This window comes from Ursus arctos, unplaced genomic scaffold (assembly GCF_023065955.2).
Source record: "Ursus arctos isolate Adak ecotype North America unplaced genomic scaffold, UrsArc2.0 scaffold_30, whole genome shotgun sequence".
Classification (NCBI taxonomy): domain Eukaryota; kingdom Metazoa; phylum Chordata; class Mammalia; order Carnivora; family Ursidae; genus Ursus; species Ursus arctos.
Genome location: NW_026622986.1, coordinates 17,178,167 through 17,204,699, shown reverse-complemented (window position 1 = coordinate 17,204,699; position 26,533 = coordinate 17,178,167). Strand labels below are relative to the sequence as shown.

The following is a 26,533-nucleotide window of genomic DNA, read 5'->3' as shown; positions in this document are numbered from 1 at the left end:
AACACAATGTTCTTTTCTCTTCTCAAACAATTGTCTGGTGCCAGGGTGAAGGCAGAAAACGAGGACCTTCTGAAGGGATATAGTTATCACCATTTTTCTATATATTAAGTGTGTGAATTGGATGCATGGTATACTAATACGACAGCTGCTCTCTTCCAGTTTGCTTTGGCTAAATTACAGCTGACCCTTAAATGACACAGGTTTGAACTGTGTGGGTCCACTTATATGCAGATTGTTTTCAATATATACCATACAGTGCTGTTAAAGTATTTTCTGTACCTTATGATTTTCTTAACATTTTCTTTTCTCTAGATTACTTTATTGTAAGAATACAGCATATAATATATAAAACATACAAAATATGTGTTAATCAACTGTTTGAGTTCCCAGTAACGCTCTTAGTCAAGAGGAGGCTATTAGTAGTTCAGTTTTTGGGGAGTCAGTGCTCCTAATCCCCATTGTTCAAGGGTCGAATATACTTATATGGGCTGCAAGAACAGCTTTTACTGTACACCCTCTTCAAAAGCACTCGAATTGCTTTGTGACACTATGTGTGCTGTGCGTGTGTGTGCATTTTATGCGTGAGGTGACCTGTTGTTAATTATTGTTGTGTTGTCTCCTGTGCCCAGATTGGTATCATGACACCATACACTTCTTTGTAAAATATTTTTTTAAGATTTTATTTATTTGTAAATAAATAAATAAATAGAAGAAATAGAAGCAGGGGGAGGAGAAGAGGGAGAGGGAGAAGCAGACTCCCCACTGAGTGGGGAGCCTGACTACATGGGGCTCAATTCCAGGATTCCCAGACCATGACCTGAGCTGAATGCAGACGCCTAACCAACTGAGCCACCCAGGTGCCCCAACAGCATGCGCTTCTTTAGGAATCCAGGTAGGTGGAGGGAAATGAAGTCTAAACCCCAAATACTCATATTGGAATTTTTAAAAGAATAGAGATTTCACCTCCACAAATTCAGTCAACAAGTATTTACTGTGGACCTACTATGTGGCAGGGTCTGTTTAAGGTATTTGGATAGACAAAGCAGTGAACAAAACAGATCAAGTCCCTACCCTCATAGAACTTACACTCTATTGGGAGAACCAGATGGTAAATTAACAAATAAATTAATGTTAAGTAGTGTTAAATGCTCTGAATAAAAATAAAGCAAAGTAAAGGGAAGAGTGTAAATATGTGGGAAAGATGTAGATATGGCAAAATTAGACAAGAAGACCAGGGCTAGGAAATGCCTTCTTTAACTGTAAAGTCAACATTTCCTAAAATCAGCAAGAACTCCCTTTAGTGTTCAATAGAAGACTTCTTTTCAACATACTGATAATTTAGTCAAGGGTTTCATGTTATAACAATACACTGATGAATGAAACAAAGTCTTTCAAAACAAAAATCCTTGATATTTCCAGGTTTCCCATTTGCTACTGTTTTACAGCAAGTTGAGTGATCAACTGGACAGACTTGGCACTAAAAATCAATGACAACTACAGCACTGGAGTATTTTAGGACTTTCTGGATTTTGGATGCCTCCTGGATTTGAAGAATTCTACGACCCCATGTTGATTTTATCTCTCCTCTGATACTGAACTGTGGGTGGTTCAATAATTACTAATATAATATTTTCCACATATAATACATTAAGGAAGTAACTCTACTTAGAGAATGGTAAAGAAAGCACACAACATTTAATTACTGCTGACTTTAAGGGAAAATCCCTATTTAAATAATCAGTTTTATATGATATTGTTAACACAGTAAGACAATGTTTAAAACTCACTTTGAAGTGTTTCAAGTTCAGCTCTGGTCAATGCGTCTTCCTTTTTCTTCAATCTTGTTTCTTTATATTTAGCATAAAACTCCCCAGCATCCTTAAAAAAGAAGTTACAAATAAATTAACACAAAAATCGGTTTGCTTTGACACTATTGTCCACATTGTTTCATTTTAAAGCAGTATATTCATTTAACAAGTAGTCTTCCTTTCTGTTTACGTTTTAAATTTTAGGATGAATAGAAGAAACTAAATAAATGTTTCTCTATGATTTTTCTCTCTTAGAGAGCTTATTTATTAAAGCCAGTAACTGCAGGAGTATAAATTTAAGTAAAGTTTTTTCTCTCAGGTAAGGAAGAGAGGACTCCTCTTCCTGTTTTCCACCACTGTTTATTTTCTCAATATTGTGCTACTGCATGGACAAAGAGCAGAAAACCACACTTGCTAAAATGAATTAAACAATTTGGTACAGTAAGTTATATTACTGTGACTAACAAAAGTACTAACACTATTTTCATATTAGTCCCTTAACTTCAAAAGATTTTCAAAATTACTATATGCAAATCTGATTGTGAAACCTATATGGTCATTAGATACAAGTAAAGTTGTCATTCCTTCCACCACCCTTAGAGATTAGTTCCTATCACGGAGAGTTGGGGATTGAGGACAAATACTTAGGGGTCAAAATATAGTAGCTAAAGTCTCAAGGAGTGGCACACAGGTAAGACTCTAGCACAGTAATGAAAAAAGACTAGAGCTTCAATAACCACAAAGATGGAAATAAACAAGTTGATGCTCTAGGCATATATAGATCCTGACGAGGAGAAAAACAGAATAGGTAATTTTCTACTATGTCTTCACTCAAACTTCAGCAAGATACTTGTAGCTGCCAGGCCACATTGTGCTTTTTCAAAACGTCTTTGCCTATCCTTTGCCTTCTAACTAGAATATTTTGCTGCCCTGCCATTATTCTGATGAACTCCTATTCATCCTTGAAAACTCTATTCAAGCATCACCTCCTTTCCAAGTTTTTCTGACCTTCCCTGGCAGAGTAATTCTCTACTGTATACTGCTTTTGTATTTAAGCACACTTCTAGGATTGCTTGTATCATGCTATATTCTCTCCTAGAAAATGAGAAATTTGAGATAGGGGTACTTGTATGACCAGAGCACAGTATCTGGCATAAAGCATGTATACGATAAATATTCACTGAACTGAACTCGATCAAAATATATGAGAAATCTTATAAAGAAAGAAATGAAAGGGCTTGATGATTGATGTGGAATAAGAAAAAGAGAGGTATCAAGGATAACTCTAGGGTAATATTCCCAGATTTTAAGATTCCTAGGGCAGATAAATCATAGACACAATTGAGAGGGTTTTATTTTTTAAGGAAGTAAAGGAACAAAAGCAATTCTTGGCTCTATCTTTTAATCTATGACTGTTCAGGAGTTGTAGCTTTTCTTAGAGTCTATATTTCTTGGAGTTATACTAGAACTCTTCCACCCAACAATGAATTAGGTAAATAATAGGTATTTCTAAAAATCACTGGATCAATATAATAAAGATGTAGCTCTTATTCTCCTATTCTCACTTTTATGTTCCTACTTCATTTCTGCCAGAAGGATTCCATAAGCCCTGGGTCAGTGAAATAATGGCATCATTTGAAGGGTAGAGAAAATCATTCAACCAACATACTTCTCTTTCTAGACCATATATACTTTTGGGTTAAGGATTTATGGCCCCTTAACATTCCCGTACCCCTAAAAAACTGAACCCTGGAATACTATTATTTTCCTTAACCCAGATCAGTCATTTAGTCCTTGACATGAATGAGCTTATCAGCTTCTTTGCAGACAGTAGTTTTTAATAGTAGGGAAAAGAAAGGGTAAGGAAGGCACTGGCCCCTTGAAGGGAGTAGGAAAGGTGGCACCATGCAAGAAAAAAGGGCACAGATAAGTTATTCATGAGATGTGAAAGAAGGTAGGTTGACATCAACCATCATAGTAAAGTTCAGTTAGTAAAGTATAGTGAAATAAAATACAGTGATTAAGAGGACAGATTTTGGAGCCAGACTACCAGAATTAAGGTCTCAGCTCTGCCATCTTACGGCCTATATAACATTCAGCAAATTACTTCACTTAGTTTTGGGTGAATAATCTCATTCAGGAATGGGGATAATCACAGGCCTATTGTGAAGACCGAAGTGCTAATAGATGGGAAACACTTAGAATAACATCTCACACACAGGCCTTCTATATGTTACCTATTCTGATTGTAACTTCTTCCTTTTACCAAAAACCTTACTCTGCACCACAAAGAGTTTTTCTGCTTCATAACTTCACCAAAACTCCTCCTGCAGAACCCTACATCTTCTTGCTTACATGACTTTCTTAACCTGCACCCTCTCCATGCAAAAATCTTTTATTAGGTAATAGTAGCCCCTTCCTACTTGTCCTACCAAATCTGAATATTTCTTTGCTAATGTGCTTCTTCCTGCTACAATACAGAAGTCCACTAAAATTCCTCTTTGAAATTACCCATTTGATCCAAAATCACACTTGAGGATCACTATGCACCTAATCACCTTAACCTACTCCACCTAATTCCAAGAGTTTTAACACATTCCCCAGTTTCACTCACATTTTGTTCTAGGCCAAGAACCCCTTCTTCCCTCTGCTCCATTTCTAAGCATTTATTTAAATGTTCCTCATCTGTTTTCTTTTCTTCATATCTTACTTGTATTTTCAAACTATAATTACAATATGCCTACTCCAGAAAGGCTTACTTCTTTAAGAAACCTATGATCTCAAATAGCTCTACTGCATTCAACACTCTACATTGTCCCCACCACCCTTGTGTGCAGTTTGGTGTACCATAGTTTAAGGTGCATGGACAAACTGGAAGAATTTAAGAAGAAGTGATCAAATGGTAAGGAAGCTTGAAACTGTTTCTTAAAAGAGAATGGAGATAAGAACATTAGATATATATGGACTATGAGAAACAAACTGAGGGCCTCAGAGGGGAGGGGGGCAGGGGAATGGGATAGACCGGTGATGGGTAGTAAGGAGGGCACGTATTGCATGGTGCACTGGGTGTTACATGCAACTAATGAATCATCAAACTTTACATCGGAAACCGGGGAGGTACTGTATGGTGACTAACATAATATAATAAAAAAACATTAAAAAAAATACAAACATTAGATATAACCAGATAACTATCAGAGAATATCTTAAGGGTCATTACAAGACAGAATGGTGTAGCATCATATATGGTTCCAGAGATGGAAATTTTGATTTTGGATAAATATAAAGAAGAGCTTTCGGGGCGTCTGGGTGGTACAGCGGTTAAGCGTCTGCCTTTGGCTCAGGGCGTGATCCCGGCGTTATGGGATCGAGCCCCACATCAGGCTCCTCCGCTGTGAGCCTGCTTCTTCCTCTCCCACTCCCCCTGCTTGTGTTCCCTCTCTCGCTGGCTGTCTCTACCTCTGTCAAATAAATAAATAAAATCTTAAAAAAAAAAGGTTTAAAAAAAAAAAAGAAGAGCTTTCTAATAATTAAAATTACCTTAAAATGAAAGAGACTGACTTCAGAGATAATATTCAAGAAGAGACCAGGTAGCTATTATTTAAAGTATATTCTAAGGGAGAATCGCATATTCAAAAGGGGTTGAATAAGAGCAGTTGTTTTCCAGTATGGAAGTTCCTCAAAAAGTTGAAAATAGAGCTACCCTACAACCCAGCAATTGCACTACTGGGTATTTACCCCAAAGATATAAATATAGTGATCCAAAGGGGCACCTGCACCCCAATATCTATAGCAGTAATGTCCACAATAGCCAAACTATGGAAAGGGCCCAGATGTCCATCGACAGATGAATGGATATGGAAGATGTGGTGTGTATGTGTGTGTATATATATATATATGTGTGTGTGTGTGTGTGTGTGTATACATATACATATATATATATGTGTGTGTGTGTGTGTGTATACACACACACACATACATACATACAATGGAATATTACACAGCCATCAAAAAATGAAATCTTGCCATTTGCAATCATGTGGATGGAACTGGAGGGTATTATGCTAAGCGAATTAAGCCAATCAGAGAAAGACAATTATCATATGATCTCACTGATATGTGGAAATTAAGAAACAAGGCAGAGGATCATAGGGAAAGAGAGAAAAAAATGAAACAAGATGAAACCAAAGAGGGAGACAAACCATAAGAGACTCTTAATCTTAGGAAACAAATTGAGGGTTGCTTAGAGGGGAGGTGGGTGGGGGGATGGGGTAACTGGGTGTTGGACACTGGGGAAAGTATGTGTTATAATGAGCACTGGGTATTATATAAGACTAATGAATCACAGACCTCTACCCCTGAAAGAAGTAATACATTAATGTTAATTAATTGAATTTAAATTAAAAATAAATAAATAAAGGGGAAAAGGGGGGAAGGCAGCTGCTTTCAAACTTCCCCCCTCCCATTCTTCAAGAGTGGCTAATTCATGTCAATATAACTGTCAAGTAGAGAAAATAAAGTCTCATTTTGAGTCCAGAATAAGCCCCAGTTTACCTACACACAAAAAATTAGAATTTCTTATAGATATGAACTTCTTATCCATCTTTGTGGACACTGCTTAAAATATAATAGAAGCTTAATAAATATTCCATGAATGAATGAATGCTTCCAGGGCTCTGGACTGCCAAGGTTTAGCTCTGTAATACTGTATTAAAACCATGGGATTTACATGATTCCAAACAGAAAGAGTTCCTATCCTTGAGGAGCTTACATTATAATCATTACAGATGGAACATGAGCAAAAGTTATTACTTTAGAAGGAACTCTCCTAGTACTTAACAAAATTTTTTGAAGGCCTCAAAGCTTGTTTACGTAGATATCAAGCAGGGAACGGATTTACATTGTAGAACTACAGCCAACTTCCAGAATTTGCATGTTATGAGTATTCTTTGTATGTAACCATACAGCATGGCTCTTGCACAAGAAGACATTAAGCAGTTATATTTACTTATGCTTATTTCCTCAACCACTATTATATATGTTGTACCTTTTTAGGATATATGGAGATTATATGATAAGACAAGCATCGGCCCTTAAGGCATAGGTAAAAATAACTGAATAACTCAAAATTTGGAATATAACCTATGTGAGAGCAGGGAGTTTTGTGTTTAAATTTTTTTTTTTTTTTGGTATTTCCAGAGCCTAGAGGAGTACCTGGCACATAACAGGCACTCAATTGTTGAATGAATTACTGGAAGAGAGAATGAAGCTCACCCAACATTCTATCTGTTTCCCCACATTTCCTTGTCCTCTTGAGATTAGGTGGTGTCATGGGACTAATTCTGGATGGGCTTGGATGGAAATATCACGTGCCATTTCAAACCAAAGCATCAAAAAGCTCGTGCAATCCTCCAGCTCTCTCGTCATCCATCGTTGAGGAAGGAGGCCACGTGTTCCAAGTGGGTACAGCTGGCAGAGGGTAAAGATGTCATTGTTTTGAGTCCCTGGATGGCTAGTTAGAGCGGAATGCCTTCTTTCTTATCAACCAGTGACAGACAAGTGGCATAAACTAGAAAAAATTTTAAGCCACTTGATTTTCAGGATGATCTGTACCTTGCCATAGTCTATCAGTCTATCCTTATTCTAATATAAATGATAAGTACCATGAAGTTAATATAGAGAATATACAACGGGAGGTTTTCAATTGGCCTGATCACGAAAGGCTTCCTAATGATGATGACTATTAATGTAAGCCTTGAAGATGTCATATTTCCAAGATTAATGAGTCATGAGGTGGAGGATATCCATATCAAAAGCTTTTTTAAAAAACATTATTGACATAGTTCATTTAAGGGATAAAATAACATGCTGAGCTGGTACTGTTTGCCATGGTTCAGTTTACTTTTACTTCTCCATAGAAAGTTCAAAATATTCCACAATTGAAGGAAAACTTAGGAAAGAAGGGAGTTGATCTAGAGTGGTACAAGCAGCGAATTGCTACCTATCACCTATTCTGTGGGAATAAGGAACATGGAAGAGCTCTGAGGACAGGTAACCACAAAAGAGATGAAGGATGTTCCATTTCTTTTTTTGACTGTTCGACAGCACAAATCTTTCGTTCGAAGCTTACCTTACAACCTTCAATATAGGAAAATATCAGAGGTACATTTCTGAAAATCTGCCCACACAGTCATTTACTTATATCAAGTTTTGTTCTCCCACTGGCTTATACTATAATCTCAACTACAAATAATGTGTAAAAAATTACAAGAACATAGGGAAAATTTTAAATTGTAGACTTTGAATAAGAGTCCAAATTTTGGTACAAACACTGAATTCAGTGTATATTCACAATACACAAAAAAGTAATAAAATAAAAATAAAACAAAAGCCCAGAAGCTATGCCTTCCTCTCCCTGAGTCAGTGGTGTTCAAGGAGATAAAAGGCCGAAGAGCTACTTTTTTCCACCTGGGCTAAGAAACAGAAGAGACAACAGAAGTCATCTATTCAGCCCCAACTCAAGGCAAGAATCCTTCTATAACTTTTATAATAATTACAATCAGCCTAAATACTCTGGTAGGGACTTCAGGATTCATTCAGTATAAACTAATTTATCTAGCTGGGATGACTAGCCCACTGTTGGGAAAACTTATTCTTTCTCAGCTTTTATATGTCTCATATTTTAATATTTGTTTTCATTTGCTCTAAGTTTTATTTCTACCGTGCAGTGGTTGTGTGACTTTGAGCAAACTGCCTCACCAATCTGAGTCTTAAGTATTTTTTATCTATAAAATATGGAATCAATGAGACTATATATCTCGAACATCCTACCTAACATTTTGTGTTTTTTTTTTTAATCTTTTCTACATCTAGCAATAACTTACAAAACTCTACTTTACGTTCTGTCTTTGGACCTCCTAACTACTTGTATCTTACGCCCCCCTTTCAGAAGGCAGAAGGAATGGAATCTTTGTCTTCTGTTGGGAGGTGTTTCCAATTTTCCTTTCTCTCTCTGTCCTTCTGTAGCAGTAGAGTTTCAGCCTTACAAAAATTCAGACACACTTTTCCATCCCTTTTCATTTGTCTGCATACTCCCTACATAAAGTATGTCTGTCTGCAAAGTTTTTTAAAAAGTTCTTAGAGGACTAAAAGTAAACTTTTTCATCCCTTGCAGAATCTGTGTTTAACTCTTGAGTAGGAGAACAGGCAACTCAGCTTGCTACAATTGCCTCAAAGCCTTTCAGAAGCTTTTTTCTGCTGCTAATTAGCTGTGAATGTTTTGTTTATTTGGTTTCTGACAGAGCCCCAGCAAGCAGAAGCAAAGGGGCTAGAAAGGAAGGGCCCTGACTGTACAGAGGGTGACCTCCAGGCTTGTCCACAGTTGTAGCTTCCATGGGAGAAGCTTCTTGGGAGGGAGGATGCCTCCATCTACAGACAGTTTTGTAAAGTATAATATTCCCTTTACTCTCTTAGGCAACTTTTATTTTATTTTTTTAAGGCAAAAGCCACAGCACTATAGAGAAGATTCCTTTATTTTCTCAGACACTGCTCCTAGGCAACCTACAAATCCTGGTAAGGGTGGAGCTATACATGCTGGAAATTTCCTACAATAATTTTTAGTTTAACTGTGTTCACATAAGATCAGCTTGGTAGTGAGAAAAGATGGGGCTGGGACTTAACAATGGGAAAAATTTACAACTTTGGGCAATGAACACTTAAAGGAATTTTATATTTTACAAACTATGTGACTGAGAAATGTAACATAGCAGGTAGAGAGAAACTTGAATGCTGAATTCCCACAGAATCAAACTATTAAGCAAATAAATTCTGAATACCTAAGACCTGTTTCATCTTAGAAAGTGTAGAGAACTATGAACAGACCATGATTTAGACTGGTAATTGCTTAGTGTATTTGGCACTTACTGATTTTATGTATGAGAAACTGGTGGTATTATCAATCTAAATTATTATGGGACCAAATATATGAGACTCCAACACAGACAGGCAGTGACAAAAGTAAGAACTAAGTTATAAGGGTTAAACTGAAAATATGCACATGGTATATTTCAATAACTGTTTGCTACTTTCATGGTTATATGTTTCAGAACATATATGATAAATCAAAAAACATCCAAGAAGGGCATTTTGGAGGCTAAAAAATTTCTTGGGATTATAGGCTGAAATTAGCCAACACAGAAGACTGGTTTAGTCAGATTCCCAGAGAATGTGTATTCCCTTCGAAACTACCAAGAGAACAGAAACAGACTGGTAAGATACAAGTGTTATTAGGGCTAAACTTGTTAATGTTAAGATTAAATTCTAGGCTCAAAGTATACAATACCTCTCTTGATATAATCCAAGCTCCTTGTTATATAGTCTAATCCATATTCCATGTCTTCCGTTGATCATTTCACTTGCTTTCTGCACTAAACATATTTTCTCAAGTTTTCCCACCTTCTCTGCGTAGAGTTATGCACTTAACTCTTCTCTAATGTTCTCTCATCGCTCTGTGCACTCTAACCTTCCTTCCACTCATCAATTTACAAATACTCTCCACATTTTTTACTTTGGTTTCTCATCTGACTTTTTACTCTTCTGCATATGTGGATACATGAATGATACGAAGTATACATTTTGCTAAATACAAACACCTTTCCTTGGATATTTTCCAATCTGGGAAATGTTTGATATCTATTTAACATTATCAAATATTTTATATGTATCAAGTATAATATTTTTTAGTTTTTTGGTCTCATTCTTCTAATCGATCAATTCTTGTAATTTTCTCATTATCTTTTTCAGAACAAAGGAAAGGAAAAAAAAAAAAAACAAAAAAACAAAAACCCCAGAGCTGGAAGTAATAAGGATCTTCTTGAAAAGAAAAGGAAGCTATCAAAGATAAACCTTTATCTCTACCCAGTCTGATCACAGAACAACTTTGGGTCTTTTCTGCCTATTATGTACTGTAACTTTTCCACTCCTAACATTATGTGTCTTTGACAGATGTGTATGATGGAAATACTTTGCTGTCTAATCAATAAACTTTATTCCCCATATCTATTAGAGTATAAATCTGAAAATGGTTATATACAGAGTTTGGAGAGCTGGGATATAGGCTTAGATGATAGTAATGGGCTATGTAATATCTTCTTTTTTAATAAAAAGCAGTTGTGTAATGTTTTTCTTAGGTTTCTTTCAGCCTTAACACAGAATAATTGTATGGGAATTACTGTATCTATGAAATTATTTTTGCATACTACCTAGTACACAAAGTGGGCACTTCACTGTCAATGGTCTACTCATCTTTCAAGACTCAATTCAAGTGGCTCCTCTTTGTAGTTTTCCTTGGTCATTCTACATAGAGACAATCTTACTTGTTTGATCATCTACAGAAGTCTTTTGTTTATATTACATATGTGAAGCTTATAAACCATATTGTAGTACAATTATTTTAATTCATGTATTATAATCTCTACCCGACTATAAGGTCCCAGAAGGCATATTCATCTCAATGGCCCTTTAATAGTACCTTGTTCTGATATGTTTAATAAATTTTTACTGAACTAGCTAACCTGTTTCTCTAAATATATAGCTTAGAAGAAGCTTTACACATCAAATACTGATGTAAATATTGTCATTTGTAATTTTTTGTGGGAGGGACAGAAAACAATTTAGGTAAATTAATCAGTAATAAGTTTTCTTAGGATCTTAGGTGCCAAGTAATAAAACAGTGAACTTAGGAGCATAAGCTGAACCAGAACTGCCATTTTTCCAACTCCCACTGGGTAACAATTTATGTATATGAAGTACAATAGAGGAATGCGTATTTACAGGAAGAACAGGAGGAAAGAAGTTGATGAACAGCTGTTGATATGACAAGGACAAAACTTGAGTACGGATCTGGCTAGTGTAAAGGCCATTTGTTGGAAGTGTCTGAGTCTCCCACTTTCAGTTTGGACCCTCCTTATCTGATAGCTACATACTTACACAGAATACTGGCAGACCAGTTTTAATGAATTTCACGAAAGTCAAGCGATTCACACGCAGAAGGAAAATTCTCTTAATCTCCTTAACTAACTTACTGCATGCTTATAGGAGCTGCAAGTGTTAGCTCTTAAAACTGTCTATGTCAATGATACTTCTTATTGTAATTATATGATTCAATTTAAGTATTATATTAAAAAGGTGAAAAGTAAATTGTTGAGGTGAAAAAGAGTTGTTTCTATGAAAACCAAGTAGATGCTTTGGGAAGCTCAATAAAAGAGTTGCTAAAAATGCTGTTAACTAGATATAAGTCAGTCAGTTATGAAAGATAGGGGAAATCATAAAAATCTGTAAGGATCACACAATTATATTGCTTTGTAAGAGTCTAGTTTAACTCTTCTTTAAAGAAATCAACTGGTCGTTTTGTCCCTAAAGAAACCAAGATTATAGACGTGGTATATGCAAGGAAAAATAAAATAATGACCCTATATCACAAGAGTGGTGAATAAATGTAAAGTACATGCTTCAAATGTTTAAGGTCATATGTATCATTTTTAACACTTAGAGCTCTAGTACGTCTCTTTTTTGACCACTGTACCAATTACCAACCCAGACTGCTTTAGGTAAAGAGGGCTTCTTCTCAATTTCATAACTATCTTATTTAAGACCTATTGTGGATAAGGCATATGTACTCACATTACACAATTTTATGGGTGATAAATTAATACAAAGGTTACAGTAGACTGAAGAAAAAAAAAAGCAGACAAAAATCTAATCCTAACAGCAACTACTCAGTATTGCTTTGCTCAAGCTTTCTATGTTTATCAATCTGCACTACTTTCACTTTCACAGTTTGTATCAGTCTCTATATTACATTATTTTGTTAGTGAACATGAACAAAACGAATCTTACGTCCTTGAAGCAGAATTAAAATACAAAGTATTTGCTTAAAAAAAGGAAAATAGTTTTATTTTTCTTCTTGGAATCAATTTATCAGAAAGAAAAAATTAGAACAAAATTTAAAAGTCAGATTTACAAAGGTTTTAAAAACCTAATGCCCAGCATCTCAAAACTGAAAGCAACAGGTATCACCAAGTAAGTAAAAACTTAAAAATTCAAACTGATCCAAAGGTTTAAGAAAGCAGAGTTTCTAAGGAGACCAGAATTTTTTTGTAAAATCCCTAATTTCTGTAACTTTAAAAAAAGTGTATGGTAAAGCAACACAATCTGTTAGCTCTAGATACCACAGGGAGATAATTTAAAATAATAACTTATAAATCTAAGCCATCTTAATATATTGGTTCTATTTCTGCAAATTACTCTGCGTGCTAACCAGGAAATATGTTAATTTTACCAAATAAACATTGTTTCAAATGGCTTAGTTTAAAATTGCAAAGAAGTGTTTCAACTGACATTTTATGTGATATTGTATCTACTTTGCCTCATGACTATAAATGCATCTACACTCTGGTTTGCCTATTGCAGATTCTAAAGCAAAAAAACCCAAACCCAAAAACCAAAAACACTCTTAAAAAACATGAAAATACATGGCCTAAAATATTTTTTGGTCACATCTTCTCATATACATACTGGTATGGTAAATACACTTTACCTTTCTCTTATTAAGACATATACATAGCATACAAGGATTGTAGGTTTTTAATCAAATAAATAAGATAATATGCTAAACAACTTATAAACAAAAGCTTTTAAATTACCAAAATACTGTAATTTTCTCCATTAACTATAAACAAAATATGATTGTGTAAGCAATAACTATTAAGATGAACTATTTTAATGGAAGATTGGTAAATAATTTTGCAAAGGCTAGAAAGAAACACATTAGTGACTTTTATTTCATTTTCCTTTCTAACACAAAATTTTTATTATAAGAGGAAGAAAGAGAATAAAATGCAGAAGTTGGAGTGATTCATTTTCTTAAATGATTAGGAAGAACAGCTCTGATATGTAAGAAGAAGGGGGTAGAACTGGGTAGGAATTATCTGGCTCTCTTTGTTTTTTCTAAACAGTTATTTTCTGAAATGAAACATTTCCTCCCCAAAATTACAACTTAACCTCAAAAATCTGTACACCTGAACTATTACATATACTTTTTAAATGTTGTGCTTATATGTTGGGAATTTTCTAACCAGATGCAATTATTAAAATTAGCAAAGCAATAATTTAACAAAATATGCTTCGGTATGCTGAACATTAAAAAATAAGAGAAATTGCCATGGTAATATGATATAGACCCACATTCTATTGTTTGATCAAGACTGACTAGCAACAGAAACAGATTACCAAGATAAGATAAAATATCTCACTCCTCTTAAAGTTGCAAATAAAATGGAAAGCAATATATATTTTTGCATAATTGTACAAATGTTCGTGTAAAGTTTTTTTTTTTTTTATACTGTGTTCTTAAATGCTATTAAAATAATGGGTGACAGGCTATTTGAGTCCTGTTCTTCTTTTCTGGATATGCCTTAAATGATTACAGTGAATTAAAATTTTATTGCTCTTTTACCTGTCCTAACGATAGTATTGTTTTTCCCTTTTTCTAATGTCTTGGAATTCTAAGGTGTTCCTAAAAGCAATGTGAGAGACAGTTATAGGAGTAGATACCTAAATAATTTTAGAACTATTCTAAATAGGTTTACACTTACATCAATTCAATCAGCATTATAAAACATCCACTGTATATCAGCACTCAGATAGCAGACATGGGCATAAATTATTTCATGAATAATTAAAACGAAAGCATCTAATATTATATGAAAGAGGTATACTTTACCTGGATTAGATGAGGCAATGCTTTTAGTGTAAGGCAAAACCAAATTCCCAGCTTGCATGGAAGCAAATCATGCCACTGTGGTTTTGTCAGTAATCTAAAGGGAAAACACAAAAACAAAGAAGCAAAATACAGAAAGAAAGTTGGGAGACAAATATTTTTATAAAGATCATGAATTCTGTTTATGAATGCCTGTTTCAACAAAAGTATGAAGAAATTTTTCAATGAAATATTTATGACAGTTATCACTACATTTGATGTATCCTATCATGAAATACATTAGTTACAACAAATGCAATATGTATAGCAACTAAGAGAATCTAGGCTAAGATTTTGGGAAGGAGACTCCTAAACAAGTTATAAAGATAAAGAAACAAAAGCCCTCTTTCTAACCTGGACTTTTCATCAGTTCTGCAAAATGAATTCTTAAACCTTATGATTACTTCAGCTATAAAAGACTAAACATCATCAGAGTGCTCCCAAGTGCTGACAAGCAGATATGAAGACTGTAGCATAAACAAACCAATACATAAAAATTAATGTCATTTGCAGTTCACTGAAGCATTACTCACTGATGTCATCAGAACAGAAGACAGGCAGAATAGTCTCTGATCTCCATCTCACATTGATCCAGTTCCTGCCCTGCTGTGTGAACTATTTAAACCCTTTATTTCTTTTTATGAATCAATATTTAGAAATGGTATCTTTTTGAGTGTACTGCATATCACTGCCTTTCTGTATTGTTACTTCTGAGCTAAACACTAAAGTGACAGATTCTTCTAGGAATACTTTATTTCTAAAGTTCAGTATAAAAATTTCAAATGACAAGAATTTGGGGGTTTGATTACTTAAATATATATTAACACTTTCCAAGAAAAAAAAAAAACCTGTGGAACTTCTGCCTAAGATTAGGATTTGTCTCATAAACTATGGCATAGTACTAATCTTTTATAAACCTACTACAGATGTAAATATTACATATGTGAAATGAATATATTTAAGTTGAATCATACTGAGGACATTTTAAAACAGTTTCAATTTACAAAATATTTTTATAGGCTCCCACCTTTCATTTTTTTCTGAAGCACCAAGTTTTGATACATCCACACTCTTGCTGCCTGTCTTTTTTTTCTTTTCTCTTTTTTTTCTACTAAGCAGTTCATCCTTAATGTGGAAAGAATTATGGTTACAGGTTATCATTAACATGTACTCTTCAAATGTTATCAAGAGTCTTCTGTGAAGGGTAAACATTATAGAAGAACATTTATGCAAATGTATGTAGGGTCCAACATGATTAAGTAAAATCATCAATCTTTAACAATAACTGTTGCCATGGCATCCAGTCCTTAAACACACATGAAGTTCAGCACTGTCAGTCATGTGTATCTCCATAGCAATCAAAGTTTTCTAAGAAGAGAAAGCATTCAACTTACTTTTTCTCATTCATCCAACTTTAATAATGTCACTTCAAAAAGAATGAGTAAACAGATGCTAATTTATGAATGCTGATAAATATGTTTGATTATCTTTAGCACATAAATAAAAATTCAGAACTGAATAAACTATGTAATGGTATATTAAAATAAGAAAGGTGTAATTTTTTAACCAACTGATCTCTGAAATTCTAAAATTATACTCATTTCAACTCTTATATTTAGTTAAAACCTTTTAAGGTAAACATTCTTTATATAAAAGGCTATGACACAAACATTTCTAAAATCATTTTTACATCAAAAATATTTGTTTGGAAGGTGACAATTAAGAAAACATGGCTCTATGTTCTAACTTTCAGCTAGATATTTGGGCCTTCAAAAAAATTTTATGACAAACTCAAATGCCACATTTTTAAAAAAAGAGGATTTTTTCTTATGTCATGGGTTCTTCTTGACTTAGAAACAGATCAAACACTAAATACTGAGTACAAAACTTTTAGGATGAGGAGTATATATAGAAAAACTGAAATCTTTATCAGTTGAGAAATAAAATGTTTGAAATTCCATATAAAATTAAGGAGGCTAGATCATTTGATTTATTACCAATACTTACCAGTTGTTTTTCCAGGTAGATTGACCAAACCACAGCATAATGACCCACTGTGAGAATAATGAACAAAAGTAATGCCAGCTCAGCATTGCTCATTTTTCTCACCCGCCTGTAGTAGAATACAGGCTGTCGCCAATCTGGAAGTCCATTGATCAGAATATCATCATACCTACAGTAGCAAATACAACAGTTTTTCATGGGGAGTTTAAAATAAAAGCAAAAAAAAAAAAAATTCATGCTTATATTTAAAAAAAGAGAAAAGAATTTCTCCAAAATATATAAGATTTATGTAGATTATTAGCATTACAATGGCCTATAAATTCAAAACACAGTACATAGTACAGTCACAGACAAGCTTCAAAAAGACACACAGTAATATACTGTGGATATCAGACCTTGTGTTTAACAGCACCCCAACGATGTGACTTCTGGAATGACATCTAAACTAAAGGAGCCATATAGTCTACCTCTATCACAGTCTGCAGTAAAGACCCCACCATAGAAGTCAGCAACAAAAGGAAAGATCTCAATGGAAGAAAAATCAAGATAAGAGCTCTGTTTGTTACCATGAATTATATATTAATTGAACCGAATTCAGAATAAATTTTCCAGTCAGTGCTATTATTTCCAACCCTGTCCTATAGTTCAAGGTTGAAATATTTACAGATATTATTTTATCAAAGCTTCTTCATGATTAGAAGCCTACAAGTACCTTTTAATTTTGTATTGCTTAAATTCCTTTAAAGAATAAAAGGTTTCCAAATTAGAAAGAGATGGGACAACCAGTGTTTATGTCAGATTTTTCAATAAAACTGTTTATTTGTAAACATTTAAGTGGCAATTTCCTCATTTTTGGCTTTGCTGGAACGAAAGAACATAACAAATAAAAGCTTTCCTAGTAATGCATTTTAAATCAGCTTTCTTTAAAGTTTCAACTGAATTGAAATTTACCTGTCACACCATTACAAAGACAAATATTTTTAAGGTTAAAAATCAGGAGTAACATTTATGATTGTAAAACTCAAAATGGTCACACACAAACACTGTATGTTCAAAACACACAACCTGTTAATCTTAATTGAACACAACTCATTAAATATTCTAATCACACTATTTCTCGAATTAAATCTTCACTGAAAGGCCTAATTTGGTGCAACACATTGACCAAAATATTTTAATTAAAAATATTCTGAGTTAGTCGCAGGCCTAATTACAGGAATAGAAATAGGGCCTATATTGTCAGGCAGGTCAGTAGAACTCAGTAGTAGGTTTTTCTCAAGTAAATTGACCGATCTAGGAATAATAGCGCAGCTGCTAAACTGCCAGTCTTGACATGTAAATCAATTTAAATGCAACAACTGCAGTAGCTACTTTGATAGTTATTAAATTGATACCTTGGAGATATGCTTTAAAAAAAATAAGCAGAGGATTTATTATAGGCAACTTCTTTTTCAGTAGAAAAATATTGGTTACAAGTTCAAAATATATTTTATTAGCAAATCTGGAAAACCTCACATTTAGATCAACTTAGATTATTAATAATAATGGCAGATCAGAATAACCAGTTCAAAGCAAAAGACATTAATTAGTACTAAACTCTTAAAAGGCAATGTGTAGTGTACAAGAGTGTACAAATTAAAATATGGCTGTATAGTAGCTGGACCAGACACAATGATGTTAAATGTTTTCCTTTTTAAATATGCATAGCAATTCTTGAACACTACAAGATCAAGATATAATAATATGATTTCATCAAAAACTATCATTCCTGTCCTCAAAAGTTTGTTTAAATTTATCTTTGTATAAACTGACTCAGTTTATATTAGAGGTGGATTGGCAAAAAGGTTTCAGGATTACAACATTTGAATGAAGGCCAATGAATATTAAATTCTGAATTTATTCTAAATCTATATTCTACTCCAGACTTGTTCAGGGAAAAAGAGGTGAATATAAAAATCACTATTTTCAGCTAAAATGTCCCATGAAATAACTTCATGTAAAAAGTGGTTATTAATAAAGAACATCTAAGGAAGTGGTGACAATTCCCTAAGAGCATTAATAAGTATTAAACTTGTTTAAGATCTAAAGTGTATTGGAAGAAAACATAACTAAACTCATAGCTATGAATCTCATCCCACGTATTTTATCACCATCATTGTTGAAATGCTATGTATCTATTAATAGCTACTCTTTTCTACCCCACATACAAGTTGTATTTAGTGTACAGCCAAATTCAAGACAGCAAAATCTCATGCACTGAACACATTAAACAGAACCAGATATTTACTAAGCTATGTCTGCCACTCTAAACAACAGTCTCCAAGGATTAAGTTTAGAATCAATGCTCTATTGATTTTACTATCAATGAACATTATGGCTCACACGACTGGCCATTTTAAGGGAAGATAGCTTCTATTATAGTTCACTTTTTTAGAATATATGCTTTTAAAAGATAAATCACTGCTTTCCTGAAACACTGAAAAATAAAGATATTTCTTAAAATATACAGAGACTATATTCATAGTAATTTGAGAATAAATGTGTTGACAACACATAAAACTTAAAACATCACTGTGTTTTGCTTTTTCTATATTTAACATATAATACTGTTAAAATGTTCTGTAATTCAGCTCATACAAACTGCTCTGAATAATCTGTTAAAACCAGATTAAGAATGTATACATATATCATTGTAAGAAAATACAAAAGTAAATATGTGTGATGAAAATATCACTAATGCAAAATTGATATGGACTTATAAAGGCTATTATCTTGGAAATTAAAACACAGATTAATCAACTCCACATTCAACATACGATTTAATATATGTTCACTTTGATTTTCTTAAAATGTACAAGATAAACATAAAATAATGGTTACATAATCATTAGTGAGTTTCAATCTATAATCTCAATTTATCAAAATATTTAGCCTAATATAAACATTGGAGAGCAAATAAATCTAAAAATATTTAAATTACCAACAGAAAAAATTTTATGTAAATATATGCTCATATTTTGAAATATAAAGCAGTAACTATGAAACTAAAATAGAAAACATATCTATTATGAAAACAAATATTTAAATAATTCTAGCATTTGCCTAAATTGTGAATTTCCCATCATACTAAGTTTGAATTTTTAGTTTAAAACAATAACAACAACATCCATTTAGGTCACATTTTGAACTCAAGAGTAAAAGTTAATTACACAAAGATCATAAACAGGAAACGCATCTAAATTAATCGATCTTACTCTCCTTTAAAAATGTATATATACGCCCAAACTTGTGGTATACAGCACTTTATATATTCCATATAACAGGTATCTTATATCTTCTAATTAGAGAAGGTACTAAGATAGATTTCTTATTCTCAGGTTACTGTTTATTTTTCTTCAAACATACCTATAATCAAATTTAGAATGATGAGGTAATGGATTTGTAAATGTTTAGCACATTAAGGCTGAGATAACTATACTTTTCACTGGATTTGTAAATAAAACATTTTATTTAGTAAACTAAAAAAACACGTTCAACTTTTAGAAATATAGACCAAAAAAACCCCCCAAAATTTAAAGTTGCACAACTGGGTTAGCAAAATAATACTGGTTAAAAATTTGTAATAGATTTTAAATAAAAGTAACATACTAATATTACTAAAGCACAATCTAGTGTATATATGTAATGACTAGTATCTACTTGGTACTTTTTTCAGCTAACACTCAGGGCACTTGTACAGAAGTTTATGTCAGAATACAGCTGAGCTGCTATTCCCCAAAATAAGCAAGTTACCTGGGAGTTTAGAAAAGGCTGCTATGATAGGCTTCCTTACGCTAACCAGACAAACTTGTTATTTTCATACTATCATCTATGTTTTGGGGAGGAAAAAAAGGCTTAGAAGTTTATTTATAATCTCATTCCTAGGAATCTATTCAAGAGAAATAAAGAAAAAAAATCCGTTCACACAAAGACTTGTATGTGAATATTCACAGCAGCATTGCTCATCACAGCCCAAAAGTGGAAACAACCTAAATGTCTATCACTTGGTGAATAAACAAAAGTGGCATATGATATAGAATATTATTCAGCAATAAAAAAGAATTAACTACTGCTATATGCTACAATATGGATGTGCCCCAAAAAGATTATCATAGAAGCCAAATGCAAAAGAGTACACATTATTATGATTTCATTAACAGGAGAGGCCCAGAAAAGACAAATTTATAAACACAGAAAGGAGATCAGTGATTGCTTGGGTCTGGGATCAGAGTGGGGACTGCCTACAAAAGGGCTTGAGGGAATGTTTGGAGGTGATGGAAATGTTCTAAAACTGGATTGTGGTGTTTGTACAACTCTGTAAATTTACTGAAAATCATTGACTTGTACACTTAAAATAGCTGACTTTTATGGTATGCAAATTATACCTAAATAAGGCAGTTTAAAAATAAAAATTGCCTTTTCTTCAAAAAGAAAAAAAAAAGGTTATCTAGTTTATTTTACCTACTTCATTGCTATTCTCTTTCCTACCAAAATTAAAGAATGGACTTGATTTCAGTGAAAACACAATTTTACTCGTAAGGGAAATAAATAGGGAAACATATATGACAATTTTCCAAATTGCAAATTCCTGGGAGGTTATGCATTTAAAAGTACTTAAGTTAATGAATATTTATAATAAATAATTGTGATATCAAAGAGCATTTTTTAATACCAGTATAAGACAATCTTCTTTTAGGAGATAAAAATGACTACTGGGTTTTTCTTCCTAAAGGAATTAGAAACATTAGGTAATTGTCTGGAGAGGTGCATTTCTCCTATATGTTTAAATACACAGAGGTCACCTGGCCTCAGGCACGAGCTTTAGAGAAGTGATTCTCAGCTTGATTAGTTAAGATTTTTGCCTCAAGGAAAACCAGTTACCAAAGAGTTACTTGTGCCTCAAGGGGTATAAATACTACAGCTGTTTGTGTAACTGTCAGATCCATTTTTTCTACTAACACTGTAAAGAAATTGAAAAGGGAACGAATCCTAAAAGAAAATGTTAGATGCATCTATGTTAATGAAGAAACATTTTATACAGAAGAAGTGATTTGTTCTGTAAAGATATAAATGATTTTTCAGGAACTGAAAGAAATTGTTACAAAGTTTACTGACTTAAGATAACAACAAACAAAAAGACAAAATCTGATGCCAAAGACATAGGGAGACTAAATAAAGCTATCTTTACAGACACATTCTTGATGTGTGAAATAAAACTAGGGGCTCAGTGAGAGAAACCAACTAGAAAATATGCACAGAATGACCAACACTTCTTTCAACACACTTCTAGGACTCTTTCAACACTATGGATTATCTCAAACCAGAGGAATGTCTGCTATGGTGTCTGGACCAATGCCAGCCCTTGTTATAAAGCAAAGAACACTTACAGAGAATATCTAGAGTCCTTGCTTTGCAATCTGACAAACTGAGGTATTCAAATTAAAGAGTTAAGATGAGAAGCAAGAGTAGTAGCTAACATTTTAGGATATAGAATAATTCCAGATAATACATTTGAAGAATTTATTTCTTTCAAAAGAAAAGACTAGTCTACACTAGTCCAGAATAGAAAATTTCAGTCTGTGTTTTGCGAAATACTTGCTTCAAGTGTGTGTATGTGTACGTGTGTTCTGAGGCATGATGTGAAATATGCAATATGCTTCCCTCCCACCCAAATATACTTCTTACTGTGGGTCTGACTTAAGAAACCTTGAAGCCCAGTGCAATAGGGTCTACGCATTCCACACATTCTGAAGGAGTAGAGGAAAGAGGCCTTTCTGCAATCTCTTTTTAAGTCACTGGCACTACGTATAAACATATTACTACTCTTCTGAAAGGGGCACAGAGAAGTCTCAAAGTGAGGGGGCTGCCTCCACTCTGAAGTTTAACTTAAATGCAGAATCACCAGAGGGAAGGGAAGGAGGCAAAAGAAATAGGAGAAAGAAACAAATATCTTTCTTCCACACCTATTTTCTACAGACTTACACAAGTCTGTTCTCTCACTCACAAATGTCAGGGTTTATTTTGAGAGTGAGGAAACATCAATAAATTGTGATAAGGTGAGTATCACTAACAGCCTAATTCCAAAACATTTAAGGAATAGGGGGGGAAAAAAGACCACAAAGCACAGATAGGAGCTATTACTGATATATCAAAAATGACTGGGCATTTGTTTGAAGTCAAGTGGTATCTGTATTTCCGAGAGCATTTAACTCATGCTAAATTGTGTCTAATGCAGCTATGACTTGGTGACGTTATGACTCATGATCCTAAAGTGTATAGGTACTGAATCAACCCAGTGAATATTTTCGATAGAATTTAACTCTGCTCTAAACACAGGAAGAAACAAAAATAAAATACTAACTTATAATAAATGTCTAGTGAGATAATTCGTTCCTTTATAAACTGAGACATCAAACTGTAACATCTTAATTCAAGAGCAGAAATGAACACTCACCTCTGCCTTCGTTCATCATCCTTTAAAACTTCATAAATGGCCACCAACTAAAATAAAAGCATTACTTTAAAATAAAAATACTCTCAGCTATAAGAAATCACTTAGGAAGGTGAACACACTATAATGCACAAGCAGAAAACCCTTTGCGCTTATATATACAATGAACAGACACAACCTTAATTATAGTAACATTTTATATTTTTAGTAGAACCTTAAGAGGTTAAAAAATGCTTGATACCAAAATAAATCTTTGTGAAAGATGCAAAAGTAATAATTATGTTAAAATGTGCTATTAAAAAGCAAAAGCTGTAATTTAGACAAGAAAATTATGACAATTATGACCCTCCAAGAATTTAGAGATTCTAATATAAAAAACGATGGTGATATTTTGTAAAAAACTGAGTGAACATGACATTCTATTTCTAAACTACAACCTCATTTTCAAACAGAAATATTCTACGTATAAGTTACTAATTTTATTAGAAAACATTTATTTATAAATTTGTTACAAAATATATATAATAACAGCACACTTCACTTACTTGTCTAAACTGAGTTTCTGCATTTTCATCTTTATTCTTGTCTGGATGCAAAGTCAGTGAAAGCTTACGATATGCTTTTCTAATGTCTGCAGATGAAGCATCCTGGAGGTGGTAGGGGGAGGGGGAAAAACACAAAGCAAACGTTGTCAGAAAAAGAAATTCCCAGAACCTTGTTAAGATCTGAGAAGACAGCCAACCAAGTGCAGGACCCCAGGCAATGTAATTTGAGCAATCAGTCTAACAACCAGGCTATGCAACTAGCCTGACCCACATGACTGAACAATTATTCAATCTAATTTGGCTCTCCTCTTAACTTTTCATTACCATACAGTCATTTAAAGAAGACAGTATTTGGCAAAACTTTTCAAACACTTGCCTTCCTAAAATTAACCAATAAATCTTTTTCAGTAATTAAGAGATCAAAAAGAAACAAATTAAAAATTAATACATCCATGTGCCTTCAAAGAAGGTCTTTATTTATCTGAGAATCTTAAAGCCAGTTTCTGAATCCCAGGCTTACCATATGTGGTTTCTTCATTGTTATTTATATTGAATTTACCATCGAGCCACAACCTATGGAATCTCAATTTCCCATGTCAAAAGTATGCCTATTTAAAGGCAGTTACATTTGCATTTATCCAAAATAACTGTAATTAGGAGTTGCGTATATTGTACTTAACATTTTTTTTAGTACTTCCAAGGGTGTTTTCAATCAATTTACTGAAAATCTGTGTCCAGTTTCCACAGTCTAGTTTGTAGATATAAATTTGCCCACTATTATTAATATAGTTTAAACATATTTTAAAAGTCACAACAGTTCAGTAAGAGTATGGTGGATTAAGTGGATGTTAAAATTACATTCTATATAATCCTGTGTGTCCAGAAAAACTCAGAAAATATGGTTTTACGTGGCCAGCATAAAATATATAACGATAACAAAGAACACAATGTAAAATTGGGTTTAAAACTTTATCTCCTCGGAGTTTAAAAATTATTCCAATAGCTAGCATATTCAAAGGGGTACAAAAAGATAATAAAATTGTTTATTAAGTTGTATTTTGTTTTATAGCTGAAAATTTGTTCAGTTAACTCCTAAAACTACTTTAGTTAAAAAGTTCAAATGACTAAAAAACCAAACCAAAACACAACAGAACAAAAAATCTGTGTCCCTGGGACTAAACAGGTGTTAAAGAAATAGAGCTGGAGAGAAGCTAAGTGAGACTATAATTTGTCAAGCTTTCCTTTTATGAACCGTTATTTTCATTATCAATTTTCTGGGGCTTACTGCTCCAGGGCGTCACTCTAGTTAAAAATGTCAACCTAGGTGTGAATATTTTTGTGATTTACAAAGGACTGAGAAGATATAAAGTCAGCAGAGTAAGTTTTGCAGATAATATAGTTAAAACTTTCATTCTAATTTGCTAAATAGAATTAATGTGTTCCCTATACTTAATAGGTAATATGCAGTAGAAAAGGATGATTATTTACTGAAAATCTGTGATAGAGATTTTGTTGAGCAAAGAGGTCAAGTGTCAAATGAATAACTGTTCTCTAATTGGGACTTTAATTTTGGATTTTATTAAATTAGGACTATATCACAGAAAAATTCCCAAAGTAGATTTCTTACAAAATAAACCATGTGTGTTTTCTTGTGTTACAAAATTAATGCACACTCCTTACGGAACACCTATGACTTACTTAAAAATAAAAATAACTTAGAGTCACCTAAGGCATTTCCCTCCTTCCAGTCTTGCCATGCTGATTCTAATTTTCCATTTTTCTGCCACAATATGTGCCCTAAATATAAATGTAGCCAGATGGCTCTCCTATTTCAAACCCTTCGATAACTCCCAAGTGCCTTCATCATCTGTCTTTTCCAATCTTTTTAGCTTTATCTCCCGCTATCTTGGCCCATCCTCCTGGTCCCCCAGATCATTACACATTAGGATGCTGTTCCCCAACCTCATGTTTTTATTTTGCACCCAGCTATAGATACAGACAATTCTCTCCTGACTAAAGAATGAGCATCTTGGCCTACACACAGATATTGCCTGACTTTTTCCTCTTGAGAATCTGCCCAGTATGGTTATTTCACCAATTAGCTCCACCCTAAGTGGACAGAACTGAAAAGCTTGAGGATTTCCCTATCTAAAAGACATGCTCTAGATAAGTTTCACCTTGAACTAGCTTATGTATTTAATTTTAGTAAATTACTCAAAGAATCTTACTTCATCCTTATAACAAAGCTATGAGGTAGCTATAGTTATTATTAGGCCCATTTTCTGATAAGTGAGGCAGAGAGAGGTTAAGTAACTTGCTCAAGTCCATGCTGTTGGTAAACAGATGGAAATAGAATTCAAATCCCAAAAGTGTTTTATCAGAATCAGAGATTCCTACATTAGCTCTTTAGATCCAGTTAGTAAATTTGGATTGAGTCACTTCACAAGTGGCTACAGCTTTGGGAAGGCAGTGAGAACAATTGTTACATTCATACTGATCTGATAAACCATATGGAAAACATCCACATAACTACAATGTGAGTGGTCAACTGCAATTTTAAAGGTAAAGACCCTGATATGTGTTAACTTTTCTAACATTTCACATCATATTTCTATGAGAGACCTGAATGTTAGAACATTTACCTCACATACTCACTAGATTAGCCTTTTATCTCTCTGGCATGCAAAGAAGATTTTTTGATAGGGCTGTGGGTGAATTGGCTATCTTTAACACTGTTGACAGATCTACAGGGTTCAAGTGCCAGAATTCTTTTCCTTACAGTTCTTTGGCAACTTGGACATGAATTATCTTTTTTTTTTTTTTTTTTTTTAAGATTTTATTTATTTATTTGACAGAGAGAGAGACAGCC

General features: G+C 33.6%; 1 protein-coding gene across 2 annotated transcripts in view; it reads right to left on the bottom strand.

Moving 5' to 3' along the window:
- DNAJC1 (DnaJ heat shock protein family (Hsp40) member C1) overlaps positions 1-26,533 on the bottom strand; it is a 213,759-nt gene that overhangs the window by 117,472 nt on the left and 69,754 nt on the right. Inside the window, exons 2-7 of one of the 2 annotated variants that reach the window (XM_026478954.4) lie at positions 23,665-23,766; positions 23,123-23,169; positions 16,633-16,798; positions 15,653-15,750; positions 14,590-14,683; positions 1,788-1,878 (exon numbers count right to left, since the gene is read on the bottom strand). In XM_026478954.4, coding sequence (XP_026334739.1) covers positions 1,788-1,878; positions 14,590-14,683; positions 15,653-15,750; positions 16,633-16,798; positions 23,123-23,169; positions 23,665-23,766 — 598 coding nt within the window. The remainder of the gene's footprint in view (positions 1-1,787; positions 1,879-14,589; positions 14,684-15,652; positions 15,751-16,632; positions 16,799-23,122; positions 23,170-23,664; positions 23,767-26,533) is intronic. The other variant, XM_026478955.4, reaches the window with a different exon arrangement.